At 38.4% G+C, this 27416-nt stretch overlaps 1 protein-coding gene across 11 annotated transcripts in view; it reads right to left on the bottom strand.

Annotated features, from left to right (window-relative positions):
• Positions 1-5695: 5695 nt before the first annotated feature.
• Positions 5696-27416, bottom strand: part of HNRNPC (heterogeneous nuclear ribonucleoprotein C) — a 38532-nt gene continuing 16811 nt past the window's right edge. For 4 of the 11 annotated variants that reach the window (XM_056133460.1, XM_056133458.1, XM_056133459.1 and 1 more), the window contains 7 exons: positions 18774-19053; positions 14833-14947; positions 14190-14237; positions 7200-7375; positions 6555-6668; positions 6163-6323; positions 5696-6063 (listed from right to left, as the gene is read on the bottom strand). In XM_056133460.1, coding sequence (XP_055989435.1) covers positions 5980-6063; positions 6163-6323; positions 6555-6668; positions 7200-7375; positions 14190-14237; positions 14833-14947; positions 18774-19014 — 939 coding nt within the window. In that variant the 5' untranslated portion in view covers positions 19015-19053 and the 3' untranslated portion in view covers positions 5696-5979. The remainder of the gene's footprint in view (positions 6064-6162; positions 6324-6554; positions 6669-7199; positions 7376-14189; positions 14238-14832; positions 14948-18773; positions 19054-27416) is intronic. The other 7 variants (XM_056133462.1, XM_056133463.1, XM_056133464.1 and 4 more) reach the window with 7 other exon arrangements.

The raw sequence follows: 27416 nt of genomic DNA, 5'->3' as shown, positions 1-27416 counted from the left end.
CGAAAAAAAGGTGCAAGACTGGTTAATTCTGGTTCTGCACTCAGGGTTCAGAAAACAACCCCAAAACAAATGTGAGAAAAGGATCCTATCTGCTGTATTATCCCTCCAATCCCAAAATAGCTCTTAATTAGTAAAAGTAGAGCAGACCACTGCAGAAACTGCCAACTCCAGCAGCTTCTGGTTGACCCGAATTCAATCCCAGGAATCCTCTATGGTTCCCCCAAGATTACCAGGAGCAATTCATGAGTACAGAGTCAAGACTAAGCCCTGAACACTGTAGGGTGTGGTCCCAAATCAAAACAAAGCAGCAATTCAAAATTCCAAGTTGGAACATTGGGGATAACCTAGTGCTGGTTCCAGCTATCGAAGAGACTGAAGGATCCCTTCTGTAAGCTTCTGGTTTGGTTTTCTTACACAGAAGGTCTTCTCTTTTTTTTAAGAGTCAATGAACTCAAAGACAGAAATAGGCAGTGTGAGAACAAGAATTAACGACCCGCAACAATTTCTAATTGTTAGAAATGGGAAGTTTTTTGTTTTTTTTTAACCAAAGACCAGGCTGGAAATGGATGCCTAAATGTTTTGTCTTCTTGGTCCAATCACTAAGCCATCTTCTGCAATTCATGTAATTAACTCACACCAGAAAATACTTTCATAGCTTATGTAGATGTGCAAAGGTGATTTGATGTCACTGAAACCCTTTCACATTAAATCCTTTAACAAACCTGTTTGGTGACACTAACAGATGCCATTTGTCACGCAGAAAGATTCAAGGCAGCTGTGTAATTGGATGGTTATGATGATGATTATGGAACACTTGTTTTCTGAATCAGATGGGTTTTAATATAGTGAACCCCAAACATGTTGCATAAAACAGCATTTCAACATTTGGGGCAGGGACATGCCTATTAGTGCTCAGGGCTTATCCCTGCCAGGAATCAGGTAATCGTGTGGTGCCAGAGTTCAAATCTGGGTCAGCTACATGTAAGACCAATACCCTCTGCTATTTTCTCCAGTGCCAAGGCAACATTTTTTTTAAACAAATGGGCTAGTCCAATAGTTTATGAACCGTTGAAGTTTTCAGTGCATACAATAGAGGAAATTGTTAAAGGTATGGTCTATTTGAGAGGTGCTGGTATGAGTCTGTTATTGTAATTTGAAAGACCATAGGTCCACTAGGGCTCAAGAAATGAAAAATCCAGGACATTTGATTAAGTTTGTACTAGTATGCAGTATCTATACACATTTTGAAAGAGTACACTAAACTATTATTAGACATATGTTGCATACAGCCATTTAATTCTTCATTTACACTAGACTCAAAGTTTAACCAGCCACAAGACTGACATTACTGGTCAATGAAGTATGAAAAAATTTCAGCAATATAAAATTTTAGTAAACAGTGCCAGAGTGTAGACCAACTCATACCAAGCTTATAACACATTCCCCTGAAAATTCAAGGTAGGATTATGTCTCTCTCAACCATGTTTTATGGTTGTGTTGTATAGAAGCTATTATTAATTCTGTGTGCTCCTCCCCACTAGGGCTGCGGGAGGTATGACATGTGGTAATGGGGGTTGAATGGGGATCATAGCAGCATGTAAGGTATACACATCTTAGCCTCCTCGTGTTCTCTTTAGTCTAAAGATACTGATTTTTTAAACGACAAAGATACAACAAACTTGCCTCTTAAAACTACCAGCTGCAGACTTTTTATAAGAGCTCTTTTGTAATATTAATAATAAAGTCTGCAAAGTACTGACACATCTGGAGTGCCTGGGACTGAAGCTTTGGTCAGCCATATGCAAGGCAAATCACTCAAGCCAGCCGAAACAAGTGAATTCTTGTCATACATTCAGGATTATATTTTCCACAAAATTTTGACACATAAAACTGTTCTTTGGAATTCACCTCATTACAACACTATTCTCCAGAACTTTATATTTTTCATTTAAACAGTGAAGCAAGAGCCTGTGCTTTAAAATAGGGCTGTACCAACAGGTCCCACTTTTACTAATTGGGTAATTACTAACTTGATAGTCACAACTACAAACATGGTTTTGGCCCCCACCCCTTGTATCCAAAAATCAATCCTTCTATACTATTTCTTAGAAATCATTCCAATAAGGTATGCTTCCAGTTTTTCCTCAACATGCATGGTTCAACTGGCAAAATTTTCACCTTCTCTAAAGCTCTTTCCAAACAATATTCCCCAACATCCTGCTCCTGTAAATATAAAACCATGTTTGGCATATGTGAATCTCAATTATCACTTGTTTTAATTTTTTAAAAAATTAAGTCTGAATTTCAGGACATTGCTTCTTTCATCCCTCTAAACCAGAAATGCACTGAACTTAGTTAATTAGTTGCTCACTACATGGTTTTTATTTATTTTCCAGGAAGTTTTTCTAGGCCAGAGTAATGTAATTAAGGTCAAGAAATTCAATCTTCACTTGATATTGGTGTTGAATTTCTCTCACCAGTTAAAAAGGTAAACTGTCAATAGCAAATCTTTATCTATGTATTATACTCTCACATTATGATGGCTCTTGATTCTCTGCAGAAAATAAGCACATCAGTGATCAGGTGATTGCACCAATTATCTCAGGCAAAATTACATCTTCCAATTATCTCTTTCAATCTATAGCTTTCCCCCTTTATCTGTCCACAAAGTGATCATTTCATCTAGATAACCTTGAAATATGAGAAAACCAAAACCAAAACAAAACTGCATTGTACATTTCAGTGAACACTGCAAGAAATTTTCAATGATGCATCAAATATAAAGCTCAGGGTTGTTCTAATATACTGAGGTTGCGTAAGAAAACTGACTTCATAAAAAGAAGGCTTCTAGTGACAAAATTTTGGTTAAGAAATGCATGACTACTTAAATGTGTAAAATTGCTATTCTTCCCACAATCACACCTCTGGCCTTTGCCAAATACCTTTAGAACATAGTAATGTAGAATAGATTCATTTTGTTTTATTGGATCACATCTGGCTCTGTGCTGAGGACATGTAGAGCCAGGAAAAGAATGAGGATTGAATGTGTGCAAGGCAAACTATCTCTTTCATCCCAATACATTTATTTGACATATTTGTTGACTTTTTTGGTTTTAGAGCCACACCTGGTCATGCTGAGGAATAACTCCTTGCCCAGGGATGCAAGGCAAATGCCCTCCGTGCTGTACTATTAAGCTCTGCCCCTTAATTAACTTTTTCAAGTTACTGTATAGCACAGGTTTCAGATGCTAGAGTAACTGATTAATTGAAATCTAGTAGGTACCCCTCCTAAAACATTCTATTTTATTCCTTAACAAAAACAATGTTTTGTCGGTAACTCCTTTCACAGGTAAGATAACAGCAAATTACTAATATACTACAGCTAAAGAGCAATCTTTCAAAATTTTCAGTATTTTGAATTTTGTGGCATATGTCCTTTTTAAAAAAGTTAATCACCATGAGATATGCAGTTACAAAGTTGTTCAGTATCACAAATGTTTTCTTCCTTTTAAATCTTAGTAGCATAAAAAGCTCCTGCTTCTTTTAGATTACCAAATTACCCCCAGAATTCCTTAACAATGATCTGGCTCAAATTGTCCTTTAATTTCTTTGCCAGCTATTGCTCTGCTTTGGAAATATCGACTGAACCTACTCCCTATCATTTCTATAAAATCCAAAAACAATTTAATTTTACAGTTAATCTCTAAGCACAAAATTTAAGTCTGAGAATAAGAATACTATTTTGGTTTGTTTTGGGGTCAATGATACAAAACTTTCTTTGTATAAACTGTCAGTTTTCTTATGCAAACTCAGTATATTAGAACAACCCTGAGCACTGTATTTTGGCAGACACCGAGGGAACCAAGTGGTGGCGGGAAATAAACATAGCCCTTCAGCATGTAATGCATGCTTCTCAAACTATTGTGCTAGCTCTCAAACCCCAAGACTTTTAGTTTTTAAAGCAGCTAGCATTTAAAGCATTTAAACTTCTAAAACGTCTACAATAACTCCTTTTACTATTAAAAGGAGTCTGAAAGGAAAACTATGAAAAATATGTGATTGCATTTGTGTACCGCTAGTTTCAGTTACATAAGGAAACATAGCTCAAGCAAACAGAAGACAACCTAAAAATGTAAAATCTCTTCTCCATGAAAATTACATAATCCCATAATTATAAAAAGACTAAACATAGCTTTTAATTTTGAGGGGAAATTCTTAGTTTCACCCAAGGAATTAAAAGTAAACATTTTCACTAACTACTATTCGGTAACTTAATTACTAAGACCTTATTTTTATTAGCACGAGATCTTCTAAGGAGTTTGTGCCAGAAGTTAAAATTCCTGGTTTAATAAGTTAAAGTTCTGTAAAACGTATGAGATCACAAAACAAGGTGGACAGAATACCAGATATCAAGACAAAGCTATGTCTTATCAATCTGGAAATGAAGAATACTCAAGTAAAACTCTGGCAGGGGAGTCTGAGACATATTCAGTTGATAAGGTGTTTGTCTTGCATGCATCAGACCTGGGGCCCCTTTTCAATCCCTGGTCCCCTAAGCAACACCAGCTGTGCTCTCCCTAAATCAAGTCAATCATTTCCTTTGCCTATATAGGCAATAACTGCCATATTCTACAATGTTATTAAACAGAAACTTTACATAGAAGTCAAGGTTTATCAAAAGATGTCTGTACCAAACACCGTTTTATCCTGTTTCCCCACCCCAAAAAAAGTTTAAAGTGAAGAGGGGAGTGTCTTTCCAAACTAGCATTCCAAAATCTTTAATTTTTTAAAAGTGGCAACAACTGTATGGACTGGAACCAAGCACTGAGTAGGGACTGAACTCAAGAGAAATGGAATTCATAAGCCTCACTGTTCTACACTGCTCAGGGGTTACTCCTGACTCTGCACTCAGGAATTTCTCCTGGTGGTACTAAAGGGACCATATGGGATGCCAAAAATTGAACTTGGGTAGGCTGCAAGGCAGGGCCCTTCCCTGCTGTACTACTGGTCTGGCAGGACCAAATGTATTATTTAAAAGAATGTTGATCTTCCAAATATCACTGACTTAACAGTTATGACTTATGACTTTTATAAATTTTATAAAAGAATTCTGGATCATACTAAGTTCCTCGTTTCCAGGTAACACCAACACCATTAAAATACAACTTGAGAAATGTATGTTGGTAACTGTAATCAAAGAAAAACCTACCACACTGTAGGAATTTTGTGGAGGGCGCAGTGAAACAAACCAAAAGTAAACAAAAGTAAAATTTGAAAAGAGGAAAAACAAACAAACAAACAAAAAACCCCAGGGTTTTTTATTCCTCCAAATTCCTGGTTTAATAAGGACTTGTTTATTGAGAAAAAAAAGTTCCCGAACATCAGGCTGTTCACAAAAATAACCCACAGTATCAACTTTAGAAAACAAATCTTAAGACTATTACACTATTTTTTAAAGAGGATGCATTTGACATGCCAACTCTCATTCACAAAAATACATTGTTACATTTGTGTTGAACAGCCCCACATTGCCCTCTCTTGTGAGGTAAAACACACATGCCGCTAACTCAAAGCTGCTCTCCAGTACTACTTAACTAATGAGATTGCCTTTTCAGTTAGGGAAGCAACTACTGAACTCATGTATGAATGGAAGGAACTGTACTCCCTGTGTAACAAGAGATTGTTTTGGAGACAGTTGATAAAAACCATACATCCTTTTTATTGTTAAGTCATAAAGAGGTATCAAAATTAAAAGCAAAAATTACAGGGCAAGACTTAACATAACTACTAGGAGCGTCAAAGGAAGTGAAAATGGGACTAGGCGCAGGGCAATATGAATTAATGAACATGGGAAGGACAAGGATGGGAAGAACAGTGAGCATGTGCTGAAGATACTAGGGGAGAGGATCTGGTGTTGATCTTAGACAAGCGCCTAGATAAAGAAATAATGGGACAAGATTTCTAAACCCCACTATGTGCTTAAGAGTCATCCTCGCCATTGGCGCTGTCTCTGTCATCCTCTCCTTCCTCAGCCTCTTTTTCATCATCCTTGATCAACTCCAGCTGTGAGAAACAGACACAAACAGTATGGAGTTAGAGGCACTCCATGTGGCCCTGATCCCCCCTCCACCACCTCTTTCTTTCCTTTCCCATGGTTTTCACCTGGTCTTCCCCCCGATCTTCATTATCATCATCATCGAGCAGGTCCCCCTCCTCGGCAGAGTCATCTGCACCCCCCTCAGACTCCATCTTCACATTAGTCTCATCTTTCTTCAGGGAGCTGCTGCTCTGCTCCTCTTCTGATTTATCATTCTTCATCTCTACTGTGGACGAGAAGAGTACGTCTGTCTAGGGGCAAACAATGTCCACAGGGATTGCAGACAACCCCTCTTCCTCTAATCACCACAGAACAGGAACAGTAACAAAGCCTAAACCCTCTCCCATAAAATGCCCAGCCCAATTCAAACTGAAGGTTCCTAAGTTGTCTTAAATATAGGACTATTATAACATATACTTTCAACCAGGATTTGAGTATTAGTCCAACAAATATTTACCTGCTTGTTTGCTTTGTTCCTTTTCAATTTTTTCCAGGTTTTCCAGTAGAGAATCCACTTTTTGTTTTATCTGGGTCAACTCCTTCTTAATAGCCTGAATATCATCTCCTTTCACTATAATACATAAAAAAACCCTACATTAGAATTATTCATTCATGAGATTACCAGTTACCAAATACATTCCTACTGAACTTAACATACCAAGAGACAGTAGGAAATTGGTGAGGAAATAAGCAGTCAGTACCAAACAGTCTCAATTATGTGAATCTTTTGCTCTTTAAAGCTGTTAACTAAGAAATGGATCTAAAATGAAGACTCCTTAGAAGCATTCAGACCTCTACTCTCCCACAACCTGAATAATTTTAAAGCATTTTATTTTAATTATTATTTTATTTTAAATTTAAAGTATTGCAGTACAAACAATTTGAAAACTGCCTCACCTCTCTAAACTAAGTCTAGTAACTTAAAATTAACAAAATGTATAAAAGGGATAAAGGTCTAGAACTGGTTCAGTAATCACTTCTCTTCTACCATTAATAACTGCATCATCATTTGTACAAACTAAATGTGACGTTATCTGAAAATGCATTAATTCCTTGATTTTAAACCAGTAAACCAGATTTCCAAAGCTGCATTTATACATACACTTTCCAGACTTGGAAGATCCTCTCTGTCCACTCTTAGAATTGAAGCCACTTTTGCCCCTTCGTGAGGTGTTTCCTGATACACGCTGGCGTTTTGAGGGCACTACAGCCCGAGCAATAGGGGGAGGAGGAGGAACACGTGCTGGATAACTGTACATCCTATTGAAGATAAAACCCCTTGGATAATTAAAATAGCAAGATATTATAACAAATTTACAAAAAGAAAAAACAAAAACAAAAAACAAACTCTAAATTTGCAAACTTAATTTTGTTCAAAAGAACAAAATAAAACCAATTACAGGAGAAAATAGAAAGCACATATCCAAGTTTTTTTTTTTTGAAGAGAACAGGACATAGCTGGTCTTAAGCAATGCACAAAGAACAATCTTCTGTGCTACTGCAACCCACTGCTTTTTTTGGTTTGTTTTTGTGGTCACAACTGGTGGATAATCAGGGCTTACTCCTGTACTATAATCAAGAATGACTCCTGACAATGCTCAGGGGACCCATATGGAACACCAGCACAGCACCCTTACTATTGTTCCACTTCCTACTTTTTACAACCAATGGATTATCATTTTTACATATTACAATTAACAGTTCATATTAAGCTAAGTGAAATGGTCATGACAGTATTTGTAATGAACTGGGTCTATAAATAGAAATATTTCGTGTTTGATAAATCCTTGATTTTAACAATTAAGACATAAGCTATAGCCAATAAAAAAAAAGTGTTATGGTTACTATCACTCAGGGGCTGGAGAGTGGGTAGGCGCTTGCCTTGCATGCACTCAAGTAGGTTCTATCCCCTGGAATTCCATGATTCCCTGAGCACTGGAGCCAGGAGTAATTCTGGGATGCAGAGCCAGTGGAGATTTGGGTGTGATGTAACATACCCCTCTAACCCCTGCCCCAAAGACAGCTCAACATTTGCTAATTACTGCAACAATTTTTTTAAACAAAAAATAAAAAGTGGTAAGGACTCTTACTTTGTAACAAAGAGATAAAATGTAACAAAAAGATTTTGCTGACACAGTTCTACCAAATCTCTACACTCCCTATTGTTGTTTTGTGTCACACCATGTGGTCTTCAGGGACCATTCCTGGCTCTATGCTTGGGGTTTGCTTCTGGCAGTGTTCAGAGAACAAAACAGCACTGGGGTAGAACCAGGCCTCCAGCACAGAAAGGATGCACTCATCACTTTGCAGTTATCTCTCCCTAGCCCTAAATCAGACATAGAAATATTTTCAAATTGCAGTTCTGTACCTTTTAAGCAACTTTTAGCAATTCCATCCAGCTCAGTAACAAAACTCAAATAAGCCTGCCAACTGCTCTCAAAGGAACTAAACTTTTGAGGGAATTAAAGTGATACCAAATAGCTTTGTGGTTTTATAAATAAAATGTATTACTCCTATAAACCCCAACGAAAATTTAAGAATCCATCCTATTTTAATAAAAGTAGCATTATTCTCCTTAAGAGACCAGACCCTCTAGGGGGCTCGGAGCAAGAGCACAGCGGGTAAGGCATTTGCCTTGCACGCAGCCCAACTGGGTTTGATTCCCAGCATCCCATATGGTCCCCCGAGCATCGCCAGGATAATTCCTGAATGCACGAGCCAAGAGTAACCCCTGTGCATTGCCGAGTGTGACCAAAAAAAGAAAAAAAAAGGGGGGTGCCTCCTATAATTTAAAGCCCCCCAAAATATTTGATTTAGAAAGATGGAGGGCCTAGTGCTGCTACAGATTTCTTCTCAATACTCAAAGGATTACTTGTCAGTTTCAACCTATTTGTGGTGATTAATAGGAACAAAAAAATTCTCCTTCCTTCCCCACTTTAATGTTGGTTTTAGTGCACCTGGAACTGCACCTTGTTATACTGGGAATCCCAAACGCAGTGCTGCAGTCCCGAGTAAGCAATCTATATATATATATATATGTATATATATATATATATATATGCATTGTATTTGAAAATTAAATACAATAATTATGTATTTGAAAATTAAACAGACCAGTCAGATTCAAGGATCTAACTCCCAACTCATTCACTCTCAGTGACACTGCGGGTAAGAATTCAACTAAACATTGGATGAGAACATCCATAGGAGTTTGCACACTCTTGGCTCTTTTATCTCCATCCTTCCAGGCCTCTCAATGAAGCAATCACCTACTGGCCATCTTCTCTTCTACTAACTTCTATACAGAGAAGAAACAATCTCATCCAAAGCTACTTTTGGGAGATTTGATGTTTCTATCTCAAAACCCTGTCTGGAGTGCTCAGTCATTGGCCAGGTCACTTCCTTTGCTCTGATTTTCCTCACTGTTCCTCCAAGCTCATCCTAGTCTCTCTAAAGTATGTTCTGTGTCTCCAGGAGTAAAATGCAGAATCCCTGGACATGTGACTTGTGCTCCAAGAATGTATTCCTTCAGGCATTTCTTGAGAAACCTAGAGCCCAGTATGTGTGGAGAGAGAGGAGGAGGTAGGTAGGGAAGGGAGAGAGAGTGAGGACAAAAGTGAGACAGAACAGATCAAGTACAAGCCCAGGTTCAATCCCAGCAAATCAGGAGCAAAGCTGGACTGTAATGCCTGGGCATACCATCTAGAGAAAGGAGGACAATTAGGAAAAGGGGACACAGAAAAATCAACAGAGGCCTGAATGAGATTCCTGGCACACATACATCTCCCTAACGACCACCCCAAAATAACCTTCCCCATATAAAATCGGTACACTTAATGAGCAAGAGACAGCTCTATAGCTGGAAAACTTATTTGTATGGAGGAGCCCCAGGCTCAATCCTGGCCACCATCTGGTTTCTTGCATGACCAGTATGAGTGAACCCTAAGTTCTACACCTGCCAATTGTGGCCCAAAATCAAATATATTCCACGTTATAAATTCTTAAACAGGAGACTGCTGAGATAGAACAGGGCTCATGTACTTGCCTGACATGTGGCTGACCGCTGTTCCAACTGCTTATAATACACATTCATATAACTAGGAGCAGACCCTGAGTTTCGTTTTAAAGAAAGTGCCTTAATCTATCAGTGTAGTCTGATCTTGAGTTTATTGTAGACAACTTCAATAGGTCTATTAATGCCTATATTCAAACTTTATCATGCAAGCAATACACAATTCTTTCCCATTAACTTCTCGTAGAGTCCTGGGCAATACTACACAGGGTAGAGCATTTGCCTTGCACACAGCTGAATTCCTAGAATCCCCTATGTTTGCAGAGCAGGGATAACCCCTGAGCACCACTGGGTGTGACCCAAAAAGAAAAAAAAAAGGTCTTTTGAACAAACTAGTTTGCTAAAGAATAAGAAGGAAAGAGAGCTACTATGAAATTTCAGTGAATTGTTGTTAGAGAATATATATTTGTGCTAGTAGGTATTTAAACATGTTTTTTTTAGATTTTCTAATCTGTATCATTTTGCCCTTTTACAATTTCCTTGAAAGTTTATATCCAAGGTGGAAGGAGGCACAAGTGATATGTGTGGTCTGGAAACACTGTATATCTAAAACTTTATTTAAACAGAACACTACCTCACCAAAAACAAATTACTAAGTGAAATAGACCTTTCTAAATGTTCTCATTATCTGGCCTAACAATTTGATGGCTTGTCCTACTACTGCATTGACTCATTCACAGCTAAAAGAAACTATTATGATTTTCCCCTTTTCAAAGTCTCAACCATCTTTGCCAATCTATCATCTCCATCTGGGGGGGAGGGAGATATGAACAACAAAGCCAAATCAGTTATCCTCAGGAGACCAAACCCAGACCTGGTATGTGCAAGTTCTTACCCACTGTGTTCTCTCACTGCAGCCACCACATTCATATTCTATAAGAGATCGATCTCTTTCTCTTCTCTTCCTCTCTTGTTTTGGAGTCACACCAGGAATTACTCAGGACTTACGATTGGCTCTGGGCTCAGACCCTTTATATGGTGCTGGAAAATGAATCCAGGGTGGCTGTGTGCAAGGTAAGAACCCTATCTTCTTGTACTTGCTAGCTCCAGAGTACTTCCTGCCTCTTTATGTAAGCACTATCTGCTACTTCTTGAAACCTAAATATATGCAGATTATAGTAGCACTTAATCATTTAAGATGGCTAAAAAGAAGCTTGTAAACAACTCATGTTTAGTCTTGACTGTAATTCTGCTCTTATATATATTCCAAGTGCTTAAGGTCAAAACATTAGTGACAAACTCATTTTATCACCGACGAGAAGCATATAAACTTCAAAATTCAATTACTTTTCATGGCTTCCAAGCCATCTTCCTGACCCTACCCAAATAGACTAGATACTTTAATCTGCAATTTATTCTGAGAATCTTATTAAAATATAAATTAGATTCTTGCATTCTTCTGCTCAAAATTAACCTATGGAATGGATGAGAAGCTCACTAGTAAGTTAGTATTGGTGATCTCAACAATAGATAAGCCTGTAACTGTGGAAAATAGTAGCACTAGTTTACTTTCTTCTAACTTTAAGGACTACAGTAAGTCTTTTCCTAAAAAATGTGATGAAAGTTGATGGTAACATTCTACCCCCAAACAGAATTCTTTTCCAAACTATTAACAAAATAAAATCAGGGTCAGGTCTAAGAGTACAAGCATTCCATGCTGAAGACCCTAGTTCTGTATCTGGCACCAAATGATCCTGGAACTTCTGGAGCTGTCAGGGCTTAGTATTACCTCTGCACTCAGGAATCACCTCTGGTGGGCTTCAGGGACCATATGGGATGCCTGTAATCGAACCCAGGTTGCTTGTCTGCAAGGCAAGCAATCTATCCACTATACTTCCCTCTCTGGACCTTATGGTCTAGTTTGTGTTATTCATCTGTGACCTAAATTGTGACTGAGGCACCTAAATCAGTTAGTTAGCTACACAAATAATAAAACTAGCAGCAGGTTTCTTCTCAACAAATCCAAACTTTAACCTAATGAAGTAGCATTTCTTAGCTTTTCAAGCAGCCAAGAACCCTCTTGCTTTCTGAAGCATAACAAATCAAGTGTTTCATCCTATGTAGCAGCAGAACTCCAAATTCTCCTTCCTGAACACAATACAGTATTTCCCAAATCCACTGATATTCCAGAAGTAATTTAAAATGAGAATAGAAGCTACGGAGATTAGAACGGAGAATAGAAGTACAGAGATTAAGACATATGCCCTGCATGCACAATACCCAGTAAATTCTCAGAACCCAGTAATTAGAGTGGTTCTGTTGTCCGCCGCAACACAATCTCCACACTAATCTAGCCAAGCATGCTCACTTTCTCATTGGTATCACTTATAAGTTCTCTCTCTCTCTCTGAGCCAGGGGGAACCCCTGAGCGTCGCCGGGTGTGACCCAAAGAGCCAAAACATAAATAAATAATAAAATAAAGTTTTTATTAAATGAGGGAAAAGAAGAAGGGCAATATATCTGTTCCTCTAACCATGGTAAGATGGAGAGGGTCTACACATAAATTCCTTTTCTAATTTTTTAATTAAAAAGTTGAAAACCCCTGTATGCCAAGGACAAGGAACATTAATGAATCACTGGTTGGGTCCTGGCTTGAATTTCAACAGAACCAAGATGCTAACACTGTACTTTAACTGATTTTCTTTACTATCTGCAAAGATACTTTTCTGAGATAAATCTATTAAATAAGCATTAATGAAACTGCTTAACCCTGAAACCCAAATGACCTAAGACTATCCAACTACCATGTTCTATTGGCAAAGTACTCACCGGGGGGAAAAAAAAAGCTATATACTGTGAGTTCTTTCCCTCCAAAGTACCCAACACAATCTCATGATAAGTAGTCTACATCAGTCATCTTCCACTTGAATTCAAACATTCACAATGATCGCTACTTTCTCTATTCCAGTTCTGGGGCTATTTTCTAAAATCTGACCTTAATGTGTAATGTGTAAAAAACTTCACACAAATTTAAAAAAATAATAACAATATAATAAAAAAACTTCACAGGACATACAAAGATCTTTATAAGCAACATTCATTCCAGTTATAGATGGCTAATATTTACACCCCAAAGTTATTCATAGTATTAATTATGGCATTGCTTGATCTTAATCCTACCTAGGCAGTCATAGTTCTACCCAGCACCACCAAGAACAGCTCCAATTAACAAAACAAATGAAGACCAAACACTCCCCCCCCCCCAAAAAAAATCACACAAACACCCAAATAAACAACTAGACTAACAGCAGGAGTGACAGGAATTAAGGGATATTTGCAGTGGTAGATAACTAACTTATTAAAAGATTAAGTTATTAAGTACTTAAAACAGTATTAAGACAAAGGTTACAATTCAGTATATTCATTAATTCAGTATATTCATTAAAATAACTGCAGAACACAATATAGAGATTTATTTTTCCACAGCTCAATTTTTCCTTAATTATTCATTTCAGGTACCTTTAAAATGCCTTACAGATTCAGTTTTCCAATGAAACTATTCCAGCCTACCTGAATTTTTGGTCTATTTCTGAGCACAGCACATGCAATTCCAAGTCATTTGAGTCACACCCCTAACACCTCTTACCTGTTATATCACCTCCAACCCCAACATACAATACAAATATTAAAACTTTTAATTCAGAACAATTTAAATTATTTTTACTGTATCATATCACGAGATGATTTACCCGTTTTAATATTAGTGGTGGCTTTATACATTTTGCAATAATTGCCCACAACAAAAGGGCAAGAAAACATGCAATAGTAAAATAATTAAAATATGGCACTGTGCTAAGTTCCATTTCATCCTTAGTCAAGTCACAAAGTTCTTACATTACTACATATATCCTAATGTCTATATTTAAAAAAATGTCACTGACCCTAGTTAACTAATGAATTGTAGGAAGGTATTTTTGATTTTATAAAAAAAAGTGTCTATTAAAAAATAGGTCATTGAAAAAAATCACTTTCACCAATGTTTGCCAGATTGAAAAAATATAAGCCTCCTTTAAAACATACCTGTCATAATAATCCCGTTGAAAGTCATAGTCCAAATCAAAAGAGGAGCTGAAAAATAAATACCAACGAAGGTTAATTTGGAGCTGCTGATGTTGTTTAGTTCACAACAGCAGATGGGGGGGAAAAAAAACCCCATGCTAAACAAAACACAATAGGTCAACAGATCACATGGACTAATCCCTAATTAAAAAAAAATTATCACCGAATAGAAATAAATTTACGCCACTGGACATACAGTGGTGAAAAATTTCAATTTAGATGAAAGTCAAAATTTCAATGCAACGTAATAGAGCTAGAGTAACAGTGGAAAAAAAAACCAGCAAACTAAACATTTTTACATCATACTCCTTCCCTTTCCTACTCCCCAGCTTCTTCAGAAGCTAAACAACTCCTCTTGATTTCAACTTATACTATAAATAGAAAATACTCTCTAGTGGTAAAAGAAGTATCTCAGGGAATTCTAGAAATTCTCTGGGAAAAAAAAGATTAAAAAAGAGGCACATTAATGTAAAATGTATAAAGCACTACACTTTTACACAGATAAAGCATATTACAATTAATCCTCCCCACACCAAAAAATAAATAAAAACAGAAGATGCCCACTGATGGACACAATGCAGTTATAAATAATAAAGTTCCGGACCTGAGTAGAGGGGACGGAGAAGGGTGTTCTGGTACTGACCCGTACATCTCCGCTGCAGATCGTTTCACACCTGCTTTTCCTCGGTTCACTTTTGGCTCTGCAGCCAGATTAATGTCTGGGGGAAAAAACAAACCACACTTTTAAGGGTGGGGACTGGCAAAGAGGTTGTGGAAACCATAGCTTTTTCAAGTGAATAAAAAAAGACGGTGAGATTTCCATTTTTCTATGAAATTTATCAGATTTTACTTTAGCCCAGCAAGCTGTCACTTTCACTGTCCTCCTGTTTTTCATCGATTTGCTTGAGCAGGCACCAGTAACGTCTCACAACAAATTGTGAGACTTGATGTTACTGTTTTTGGCATATCAAATACATCACTGGGAGCTTGTCAGGCTTTGCCATGCGGGCGGAATACTCTTGGTAGATTGCCGAGCTCTCCGAGAGGGGCGCAGAAATCGGACCGGGTCAGCCGGGCGCAAGGCAAACGCCCTACCCACTGTGCTATCACTCCATCCTGACAAGCTACCCCTGACATACTCCGTATGCCAAACATAGTAACAAGTGTCACAATGGAGACGTTACTGGGCCTGCTCAAGCAAATCAATGAACAACAGGACAGTGAGTGACAGAATTTTTTAAAGAGAAGAGGACACATGACAGATTTAATCACTAGTTTTCTATGGTTAGAAAGAACAGCCAGGCATGATCACTTGTATGCACGAATGCGGTAGGGGATGATGGATTGGGGGGCGGGGGAGTGTTGTTGGTCCACACCCAGAAGTGTTCAGGAGTTACTCTAGGATTATCCAGGAATTTCTGCTGGTGGGCTCAGGTAAACATACGGGATACAGGGAATTCAAATCAGACCTTCCTAATGCAAGGCTGGCGCCCTACAGGTCATACTATCTCTCCAACCAGTTGAAGATTCTCTGAGCATTGCTGCTGTGGCACATAAACAAAAATGAAAAATGTTCATTTGTTTTACTAGCACATTTACTACAATGTGAATCAAGTATAAAGGATTAATGGTCACATTTCCAGGAACTGCGTACAAGGATCATTACACACAAGTTAATAATTAATTTGGTAGCTTCAATCCCAAACACATTTTTTTAAAATTAAAAAATAAGATCTGCGGGGCCAGAACACGTGGCTGACCCGGGTTCGATCTACAGCATCCCATATGGTCTGCTGAGCACCGCCATGAGTGTTTCCTGAGTTTGCAGAGGAGTAACTCCCGAGCATTGCCAGGTGCGAACAAAAGAAAAAAAATTCTCTATAAAATCCTACCAAAAAGTGCTCACTAGGAATTCAAAGGGACATCTCAATAAACTGGAGTACGTTTTGGATGCAGAAAACCTTGCATCACACTACTGGTTGGTACAGAGAATACCTCAGAGTGTACCCCAAATACAAAACGAAACATTATCAGGCTGTCCCAAAGGTGCAAAAGCTGTGACTCAATGCCGATTTATATAAGGCCCTAATTTAATAACCATTCTGGCCTCAAAATAAATTATACAGGGGCTGGATAGTACAGCAGGTAAGGCACTCACCTTGCACAAAGCTGACTTGGGTTCAAATCCTGACAGCCCATTTGGCTCCCCGAGATCTACCAGGAATAATTCCTGAATGTAGATCCAGGAACAACTCCTAAGCATTATCATGTATGGCCCTCCAAAATAAATAAAATGCTACTTCCTTAGAGGTATGGACAATTTAAGCTTTTGAAAATCAACAGTGGTCAATATCTAAATCATCAAATATAAACACATTTAAAATTTTGAATTTTTTAGCTCTAAATTTGCTAACTTTGGTGGTTACTTTGATGATACACTATGAAGGCACAAAATTCCTTTGTGAGCACTTAAACAATTACATAACACCTTTGTATGCAGACCAATCACTGAATACCCATTAAAAGATCTTAAAAGTCCCAAGATTACAACAATAATATACTGGGGGTCAGAGCTATAGTACACAGTGGAAGGCAGCTTGCCTTGCACATGCCTGATCCTGGTTCAATTCCCAGAGTCTCGTATGGTTCCCAGCCGTATCAGGAGTGATCCCTGAGCTCATAGCCAAGAAAGAGTATTCCCTGAGCACCTCTGGATGTGTTCCAAATCCACAAACAAAAAAAATACCAAGCCATTCATTACAGGAAAACCAGTCAAATTTGTAATTAAAAAATCCCAATACTTTTGAACATTTAACAAAACAATTCAACAGTGACAAGATAAAGTATAAAAGATGAAAGAGAAACTTTACCAAGATGAGGAACATACATGAAGTCATAAAAACAGCCGTGTTAGATAATGTGAAACAAAATCAGTTTTAGGTTGTTTGTTGGTCACATAGTTATGTATTCTTGAATACAAATATTGCACGGGATCTTAAATTTGCCAATGTTTATTATCCTTTATTCACTGGACAAGACTTCTATAACTGTGTAAAGTGCTGACGAGTCAAAAGTCTATTCCAGAAACAAGCAGTGGGACTAGCCCAGTTGATAGCCCCCAGTTGAAAAACACTATTCTAGGGGCTGTAGCGATAGCACAGCGGGTAGGGCGTTTGCCTTGCACGCAGCCGACCTGGGTTGGATTCCCAGCATCCCATATGGTCCCCTGAGCTCCGAGCAAGGAGTAATCCCTAAGCATTGCCGAGTGTGACCCAAAGCAAGCAAACAAAAAAAATGTCATACAACTCGTATTCTATAAATCAAATAAGTGCGACTAAGAACCAATAATAACAACAATAAGCAAAAGACAACAACAACAAAAAACAGGGGACTACCCAAGCACACCCAGTGGTGCAGAGGGCTCTGTACCCAGGGATCACTCCCGGAGGACACAGGGGACCATATGGTGTGCCAAGAATTGCACTTGGTCAGCTACATGCAAGGGATGTACTCCTGTGCATCTTCAGGTATGGCCCAATTAAAAAAAAAAAACTACTGTAGTTAATGCACTATTTTCAATGAATACAAAAAAGCAATAAATACAAACATCAAATATCAATGTCTTGAAAATAGCGAACAAATCATAGGAATCTTCGTAACCATATATTTTAAACTTATAAATTTCCCGTGATCCAATAAACCTTAACCTAATAGACTGCCAATGAGAACTACTACTATTCAATGACATAGGATGTTTGTGTGTGTTTTACTGGATATACTATAGCAGGTAAGATGCCTTTCAATTGATCTGGGTTCCATTCCTGGCATTGGGTCCCTGAGCCTTCCAAAAGTAATCCCTGAGAACTAAAGCCCGAGTTCAACTGGGTGTTGCCTTCCCATATGGTCCCCTGAGCACTGTCAGGACAAATTCCTGAGTGGAGACAGAAGTAACTTGCGGGGGGGTATAGCCCAAAAAGCAAAAAACAAACAAACAAAAAACCCCCAAAAAACCACTACCAGTTTGTACTTGACACAAGACCACATTTAATCAAGAAAAAAATGAATTCTTTACAATTAGTAATGCTAACAAGATTTTTGAATTGTTATGGTCTGAGGATCTCTAACCCCGTGGATTACACTTGTCAATGTGGTGATAAACCTAACAAGTTTTCATCAGGTTAAATGAAAATCAAGATGCCATCAATATTTTAGATCGTTAATTTTAAAAAAGGTTTTTTTTTGGTTTTGGGGCTACACCCTGTGATGCTCTGGGAACCATGTGGGCTTCCAGAGAGGGCATTGCCCTATCTGCTGTACTATTGGTAGTCCCGAGTTTTAAATTATTTCTCAGCCACGCCTCGTTATGCATAAGGGCTCCAAGGACTTGGTATTGAAAGGACAATATCCAAGCTAAATTTTTAGCAAGCAAAGCAAGTCCAAGTCCACTGCTCCAGACTATTAGTTTTATTATAAAGGAGAAAGAAAATATGAACATGAACCAGAATTAAAAAAAAAATTTTAAAAAAAAATTCACTTAGCTCTTACCTAAAACCTGGCCAGCAATCATTCTGCCATCCTCTCCTGCCACAGCAGCGCGGGCATTTCTCTCATTAACATACTGAACAAAGGCAAAGCCCTTATGAACAGAGCAGCCAACAATTTTGCCATATTTTGAGAAGATTGCCTCCACATCAGATTTCTTGACCACCAGAGTATTCAGATTCCCAATGAATACACGGGAATTCATGGAGCGAGGATCTGTCTTGTTGGTAACATTGCTGGCCATTATCTTTGATGATTAAGTTCCTCACGTAGTCAGAAAGAACTGTAAGCGAAAAAAAAAAAAAACATTAATTCAGGTGAAAAGATGCATAAGATTCCATAATTTTTTTTATTATTTTCAAACACTGTGACCAATCAACTTAAAAGCAGCACACAACAGCAAGCATATTCTTCTTCAGAAATTAGAGTACTTAAATTTATCCTTATAGAAAACTACGCTTCTCTATTCCAAAAGAACTAGACTACCTCTGGGAAGGGGCTGGGGAATAATGTGTCTAGTGGAAACACAATTTTCTTAAATACTAATTTCATGTGACCCTGTTCTGAAATGAAGCACTAAAGCATATCAGGAATTGATAGCTATGGCTATTTTTTTTGCTTTTTTGTTTCTCAAATGCGGAGTATTTACCAGTAACTTACTAACCAAAGTTGTCACTCATCTTACCTCCAATATAAACACCCCCAATTCTATACCAAATTGTTTTTTAAAAATATTAGGTATAATTGACATTAACACATACAAACGACTATATTATACAAAGGGTAGTGAAACCAATTTATTTACTTTGGAAATGGTTCCAGGTTCTTTTAACACACAATATACATACAAAATAAAACTGGAGGGGACAGAGACATGGTATAGCAGGTAGGAATTTGCCTTATACTTGGTGGACAGAGTTCAATACCTTGCGCACCATATGGACCCGATTATTACCAGTTTTCCCTAAGGACAGAACCAGGATTGAGACCTGAGGACTGCCCGGTGTGACCCAAACAAAAAGATATAATGTACAGAACCGGAAAGCTTAATATTAAATGATGATGATGATAAAGTAAAATGCAGTTTCAAGATAACTTATAAGGTAGCTTTCCTAAAACCTTTTCAAAACATAAATGTCATAAAGATTAAATATTACAGAACTCATAGTATATTACATCTTTTTAAAAGTAAAAACATTAGCTTTCTTTTTCTGCTATAACAACTCCAAGCAACAAACTCATACATGAGTCCCAAAAATCAAAACAATACCCAGTGTCTATTACGTGCAGTAGCTTTAGTGACTGCAAATTAGTTTGAAAAGTGGTAAAATTCATAAATGATAGCTTTCAACTATGCTTAATAGTAGTAAAAACGCTTTGCCTATCAGTAGCTGTATGGTACTACCCTTAAAACCCTAAAGCTAAAGCAGTTCTTGGGAAAAGGATGGGAGGCCATCACTTTCCCCAAAATCAGACTGCACTCATTACAGAGCAATAGTAATTAAAATAGGATCATAGTGAATTAAAGACAGACCCTTAGATCAATGGAACTGACTAGAATATCTTGAGACAGACTCAGGTACATGATCAGTAGTCTCCAATAACAGAAGTGAAAAAATATGAAGTGAAGCAAGGAAAGACTCTTCAAAGTGGTGTTGAGGAAACTAGTGAGCTACATGCAAAAAAGTAAATTCAGACTACTAATGCCAGGTTAAAAAACCCAATCAAAATATATTTAAGACTTTGATATCAAACTAGGGCTGGAGTGACAGCACAGCGGTAGGGTGTTTGCCTTGCATGCAGCCAAAGATTCTTCCGCTCCTCTCGGAGAGTATCTCGCCCGCACGGCAGAGCCTGGCAAGCTACCCGTGATGTATTCGATATGCCAAACACAGTAACAACTAAGTCTCCAATGGAGATGTTACTGGACCCGCTCGAGCAAATCGATGATCAACGGGAGGACAATGATATCAAACTGAAATTTACAAGGTACAAAGATTAAAACATAGGCAGAACTTTTCATGGCACTGTTTCATCTTCAACGATGAAACAGCACTGACTCAACATGTAAAACAAAGATAAACAGCATTAAATTAAATTACTACATTAAATTAAAAGTATCTGAAATTCAAAGGAAACAATGCCCAGAGTATAAAAAAAAAGCCAAGTCAATGGGAAAAATTAAACACTCATTTGATAAGGGTTTTATAACCAAGATATATAAGGCACTGGTAGAACTTTACAAGAAAAAAAAATACAGGGCCATCAAAATCAAGGGCTGGAGCGATAGCACAGCGGGTAGAGCGTTCGCCTTACAAGTGGCCAACATGGCCGACCCGAGTTCGATTCCTCCGCCCCTCTCGGAGAGCCCGGCAAGCTACCGAGAGTATTTGATATGCCAGACACAGTAACAACAAAGTCTCCAATGGAGATGTTACTGGGCCCGCTCGAGCAAATCGACGATCAATGGGAGGGCCTTTACCATCAAAATCAAATGGGAGATGAGATGAACAGAAGCTTCCTCAAAGAAGAAATACAAATGGTGAAAGACACATAAAGTGTTCTACATCACTAATTACCAGGGAGATGCAAATCAAAATAATGAGATATCATTTCAGGCCACAGAGACTGGCACAATCAAAAAGAGCAGTCAGTACTGGCACGGAGTAGAAATGGACTCTCATTTATTGCTGATGAGAATGCAGATTGATCCTGCCTTTCTGAAAAACAAAAGGCCCATCACTCAAAAAAAAAAAAAAAACTAAACCCGCATAACACAAAAACTAGAAGCTGAGCTTCCATATGACCTAGCAATACCACTCCTAGTACCTCAGTGACCCAAACCCAAAAAACACAATGCAGAAATCATTTGCACTCCTATGTTCATTCACAATAGCCATAATAATCTGCAAACAACTCTTGAGAACAGATAAATGGATGAAAAACTATGATACATCTACACAATAGGACACTACACTAATGTTAGGAAAAAAGTCACGAAATTTGCTTATATGTGGATGAACATGTACTATGCTGACTGAAGGACACAGAATGATTGAACTCATTTATGGGATTAAAAACAGTAACACATAATATAAAACTAATACCCAAAGAGTAGAAACAAGGGGCAGGCAGTCTGGTTCATGGTAGGAAGCTTGACACAAAGGAGGAAGGGAATGCAGTCAGGATAGAGTAGGAACAACTATGATAATGGTAGTTATAAATGATCACTCTGGACAAGAACTGAGTGCTGCAATGAGGTCAAGTGATATGCCTGATACTCCTTTAGTAACAGTTTGGTAGAACAGTGGCTGAAAGTAAAATAAGAGAGCGCATTGTGCCATAGAGGCAGGTTGCCTGGAAAGGTGGGAAAGAGGGAAAAACAGAGACACTGGTGGTAGGAAATGTGCACTGAAGGGTTGCGTGTTGCAACACTATATGACTTAAACTCAACTATGAACAACTTTTTGACTGTATTGTACGGTAATTCAACTGCAGAAAAAAATGGGAAAAAACACCCAAAATACCAATTTAAGAGGCAATAGACTTAAAAGCTTCAACAACCACTTTCCCATCTAGCCCTTCCTGAATTTAAATTTAAGAGTGTCTTGGTTTCTATATTCTCTTTACAATAGTCACTTACTAGCCTTGCAACCACAATGTTTTGAGTACCAAATGGTCAGGGAGATTAAGGTACAAGTTCACATACTTTGCATGTGGCAGAGTCCAATTAGAAGTCCCGTATTTCACTTCCATTGTTTGATTTGAGGAATTGCATGCCTTCTGCTAGCACCACACTCAGTTTAGATGCCCCCAACCCAAAACTCACTTTTGTGTCATTAAATCGCTTATAAAGTCAGCTTTCCAACAGTTACAAGATGATCCCACAGTTAAGACAAATTAGTTTCTCTCAATGTTGGTAGGAGTGTCTAGGGATTTCGCCTCAAATCCTTTAACCTTTCCTTTTCCCCTCCCTCAAGCTTTTTCTTAAAAAATAAGACCAAAAAAACCCACAAAAAAACAAAAAACACCAAAAACAAGACTATCACTCCTGTCAGACTCAAACGGGATGTCAGGACTTAAACCCTTCTCCTGTTTTACATTCTATCTTAGAGCTATAGTACAAATGTCATAGTGCAAGTTTTATTTCACAATCAATTTACCTAAGTATTCCAACGACTGAAAATTTCAGTCTTAAGAATTAGCTTAAAAAAAAATGTTTTTAAAGCAGGAGCCAACCTGGGTTGAATCCTTGGTGCTCTACATGAGCACTGCCAGGAGTGCTGAGCCAGGAATAACAGGAGCATCACCAGGTGTAGCCCCAAAACAAAAATAAATAAGAGGAACAATAATACAGAAATCATACATTAAAATTATATTCTTACATATTCGATGTAGCAAAAGACTGAGCATGTGCTCTCCATAGTGTAGGCCAACACTACATAGCACCACCTAAACACTGCCAGCAGTAGCCTCAAAACAAACATCGTTCAAGCCAGAGTGATAGAAAATAAAGCTGGTAGTAAACCATTGCACGTGGCTAATCTGATATGGTTCCAAGTCCCAGCAGGAGTGATTCCTGAGCACAGAGCAAGGAATAAGCCATGAGCACTGCCAGGTATGCCACCCTCCACCCCTCACGCCCCCGCAAGCAAAACAAAATCCAAACCAAACCAAAACCAGAAAAAAAAAAAAGGATAAGGAAGATACATCATAAAAGCCTACCTGGGCTGTCAGTAGGGCAGATTGCTTGTTCTGGTTCTATACAAGACACCATAAATACATTTTAAAATTACAGAGGCCAGACTCATATGACCGTAGACGAGGTTCTAGCTTTGAAAGCTGAGGATCTGCATTTGATCCCTGGCATCCCATATGGTACCGAGAATGGTCTGGAGTGATCTCTGAGCAGAGATAGGAATAACTCCTGAGCACTGCTGGATGTGGTCCAAAACCAAAACAAAATACCAAAACAACAAACAAGAGCCCAGTGATACTGCCCAGTGGCAGATCCCTCACACCATATGTGTGACACACTGGCACAAGGCTCAAGACAAAAGGGAAAAAAAGCTTCCCTTCCTAAATATAAAAATCTTCTCCCCCTTGTCACTGCATGGTCTGCTGAGCTAGCCCAGCAATGACCCGACTCTGGACATCAAGGTCATCAGGTTTTTAACCAGAAGAAATATCAATTAGAGGGGCTGGAGGACAGTACAGGGAGTAGGGTATTTGCCTTGCATGCGGCCAACCTGGATTCAACACCCAGCATCCTATATGGTCCCCTTGAGCACCACCAGGACTAATTTCTGAGTGCAGAGCCAGGAGTAAGCCCCGAGCATAGCAGATTGACTCAAAAAGGGGGGGAAGGCGGAAGAAGACAAATTAGAGAGACTGAAATCTACTGAGACTTTTTTGAAGGGGTGTGGGACATGACATATTCAACAATGCTCAGGGGTTATTCCAGACTCTGCACTTGGGAATAACTTGTGGAGGTGGCTCAGGTGCCATATGGGATGTGAGGGATAGTACCAGAGTCAGCTATGTACAAAGGCAAGAGTTGTACTATTTCTTAGACTACTAACAGACTTTTAAATAACACTGTTAATACTGTTGTGATATTTACACATTCCACACCCCCCATCAATGCTCATAATTTACTACTCACCAACTACCAACAACTCCCATGCTCTGAGGATCTTTACACGATGGGGATTTAAGTCAGGCCTCCTGTAAGCCCTATTTATTTTCTAAAAAGATCCAGTTTAAACATTTTATGTACTTCTCTTAATTTTCTAAATACTGCATAATTTCTAAAGATAAAATTAACCTGTACTTATTTTTCTGATCAAAATCAGTACTGAAACAGCATAAAAGGGGTAAAAACACTTGATAATGCAGAACTCCAATTCAACTCCCTTTTAAAAGAATACAAGGAGAGCCCAAGCACCTCCAGTTGTAGCCCAAAACTCCCAAAAACAAACCCAAGAAAATTTAAAAGAATTTAAAAAAAGTTAATGCTTTGCTATTACAAGAATTTAACCAATAGTGGAGATGTGTGAAAACCATTATGTTCCATGATTATTCTACATGTTATTGAATAAATCACTGGATAAGACATGTAATAAACACGTGGATCTTGTCTTTAGAACAGAATTTCACAAATGTACGGTTAAATGAAACAGAATGTCTATTTTCTATAATTTACTGGATAGCATAATTTAAATCTCTAGTCCCGGGGTTTAGTACATGCCTCTGTGCAAGTACTTATCCAATATTAAGGCCCTGGGTTGATTCTCTACATTACATGGCCACACCATTAATAGTCCCCGAGTTCCTGCACTTATTACCCAGTCACTGTCATTGTCCTCCCGTTGTTCCATCAATTTGCTCCAGTGGGCCCAGTAATGTCTCCATTGGAGACTTTGTTGTTACTGAGTTTGGCATATCAAATACATCACAGGTAGCTTACCAGGCTCTCCGAGAGGGAAGGAGGAATCGAACTCAGGTCGGCCATGTTGGCTGTGTGCAAGGCAAACGCCCTACACGCTGTGCTATGGCTCCGGCCCTATTACCCAATACTAGTAATGAAATATTTCTATTCCAAGCTCTACCATACCAGATACACAAAACATCACACTTTCAACTATACCAGCATAGTTAACTATGGTGCTGAGATATGACTAAAATAAGTAAAGAAACAAAAAAGTAGTCTAGGGGCTGGAGTGATAGTACAGCGGCTAGGGCATTTGCCTAGCATGCGGCTGACCCAGGTTCGATTCCCAGCATCCCATATGGTCCCCCGAGCACTGCCAGGAGTAATTCCTGAGTGCAAAAGCCAGGAGTTACCCCTGTGCATCGCTGGGTGTGACCCAAAAACAAAAAAAAAGGTAGTCTACCACGTATTCCAGGAACCGTCCATCTGAGTACAGTCACATAAGCTTTGATTAATGTAACTCCCTTAAGGTAGCTCACCTCTGAATTAGGGAAATCAAAATGGCTTTGAGTATTATAAACATCAAGTCATAAATAATTACAAAAATAAATGTGATAACAATTCAAATCAGAAAATACTGACTTCAGATTTCCTCATCACTATTCCTAAAACCTAGCCTTTAGATTTCAAATTATATCTAAGTCATCACATACCTGTTTGCTATTCCCCCAATCTTAAAATAGAGGGAATTAAAAGAAAGAATGTGATAGGGGTTCAAGACATTGTGTAGAGGATAAGGCACTTGCCCTGCAAGAAACTGACCCACATTCAATCCCTGAGCACAGTCAGTGTGGCCCAAAGGGCCAATACTAAAACGTATAATTCCAACTATCAGAACAAATACACATTAGTCACATTATTCTGTATTGTTTTGAAAAAGAGAAAAGTAGCAGGGGCCACAGAAGACAGATAAAAGACCCAGAACACATACTTTATATGCAGGAGCACCAAATGTGACTCCTGGCAACTATGTGGTCTAAAAGCCATACTCACCAGGGGCAAAACAGGCTATGAAAGTGCATTTTATTTGCATCTTCATGTTTCTTGCTATCTTTTGGATACTATCAATTTCTATGCCAACTTAGTGTGTGCATCATTTGGTTCAAGTTCATTATTTCTTTAATACTATACTTCAGTTTATTTTACCCTGTGAAGTAATTCACTGATTCTGATATTCTTTCCCAAATTCAATCCATACTCCTGTCTATCTTCTTTGGCTATGGGTCCCACTCTTTCACTGCATTCAATTGCTTTTTTACTGCCAATTCATAGGTATGAAGAACTTGATTTCGGCAAGACATTTATTATTTTGTTCTATTCCTATACTACTTATCAAAAAAATATATAGAAACCACAACACCCAAAAAGAGAGCGCGAAAGGGAATGTCCTGCCAGAGGCGGGGTGGGGGTGGTGGGAGGGATGCTGGGACCACTGGTGGTGAAATGAGCTCTGGTGGAGGGATAGGTACTCAATCATTGTATGACTGAAACATAAGCATGAAAGTCTGTAAGCCTGTAACTGTACCTCACAGTGATTCACTAATAAAAAATTTTTTAAAAAATCAATTAACTACAATATCAGCAACAGAAAAGTTTAGTAGAGGTACTTGAAGAAAAATAAAATGAGATAAGGGAAAAAAATACATAGCAAAGACCAAGAAAGATAAAAACTATTACAGTTTACTGGGCCAGCGCAGTAGCACAGTCGGTAGGATGCTTGCTTTGCATGCCAACACAGGTCTTATCCCAAGCACTCCTGCAAAGAGTAATCCCTAAGCAGTATGGTGTTACCTCACCCCAAAACGGTGACAACTGTACATATGGAAATGAACTAAACCATTTTAATAGTGATTATTATACTCAAAATTCAAAGAAAGAAGTGACAGTGCAAGCTAAAAACACTCCATTAACTCAGAGGATCTCAAAAGATGGAAGGTCATGATTGCATGCAAGAAGCTAGGTTTCCAATCCCAACCACCCTGTGACAGCCACCAGAGTCTTCTACAGACCAAACTCCAAGTCAAGCACAAGAAAGTACAAAAATCAAATTTCTGCAAACTTTTAAAAAGTGACGAACTGGAGAGAAGATAAAAGATTTAAAAAAAAAAAAAGAGCGGCTGGAGTGATAGCGCAGCAGGTAGGGTGTTTGCCTT

Source organism: Sorex fumeus, unplaced genomic scaffold, assembly GCF_029834395.1.
Source record: "Sorex fumeus unplaced genomic scaffold, SorFum_2.1 ptg000098l, whole genome shotgun sequence".
Lineage (NCBI taxonomy): Eukaryota > Metazoa > Chordata > Mammalia > Eulipotyphla > Soricidae > Sorex > Sorex fumeus.
This window is presented reverse-complemented; position numbering and strand designations above follow the sequence as displayed.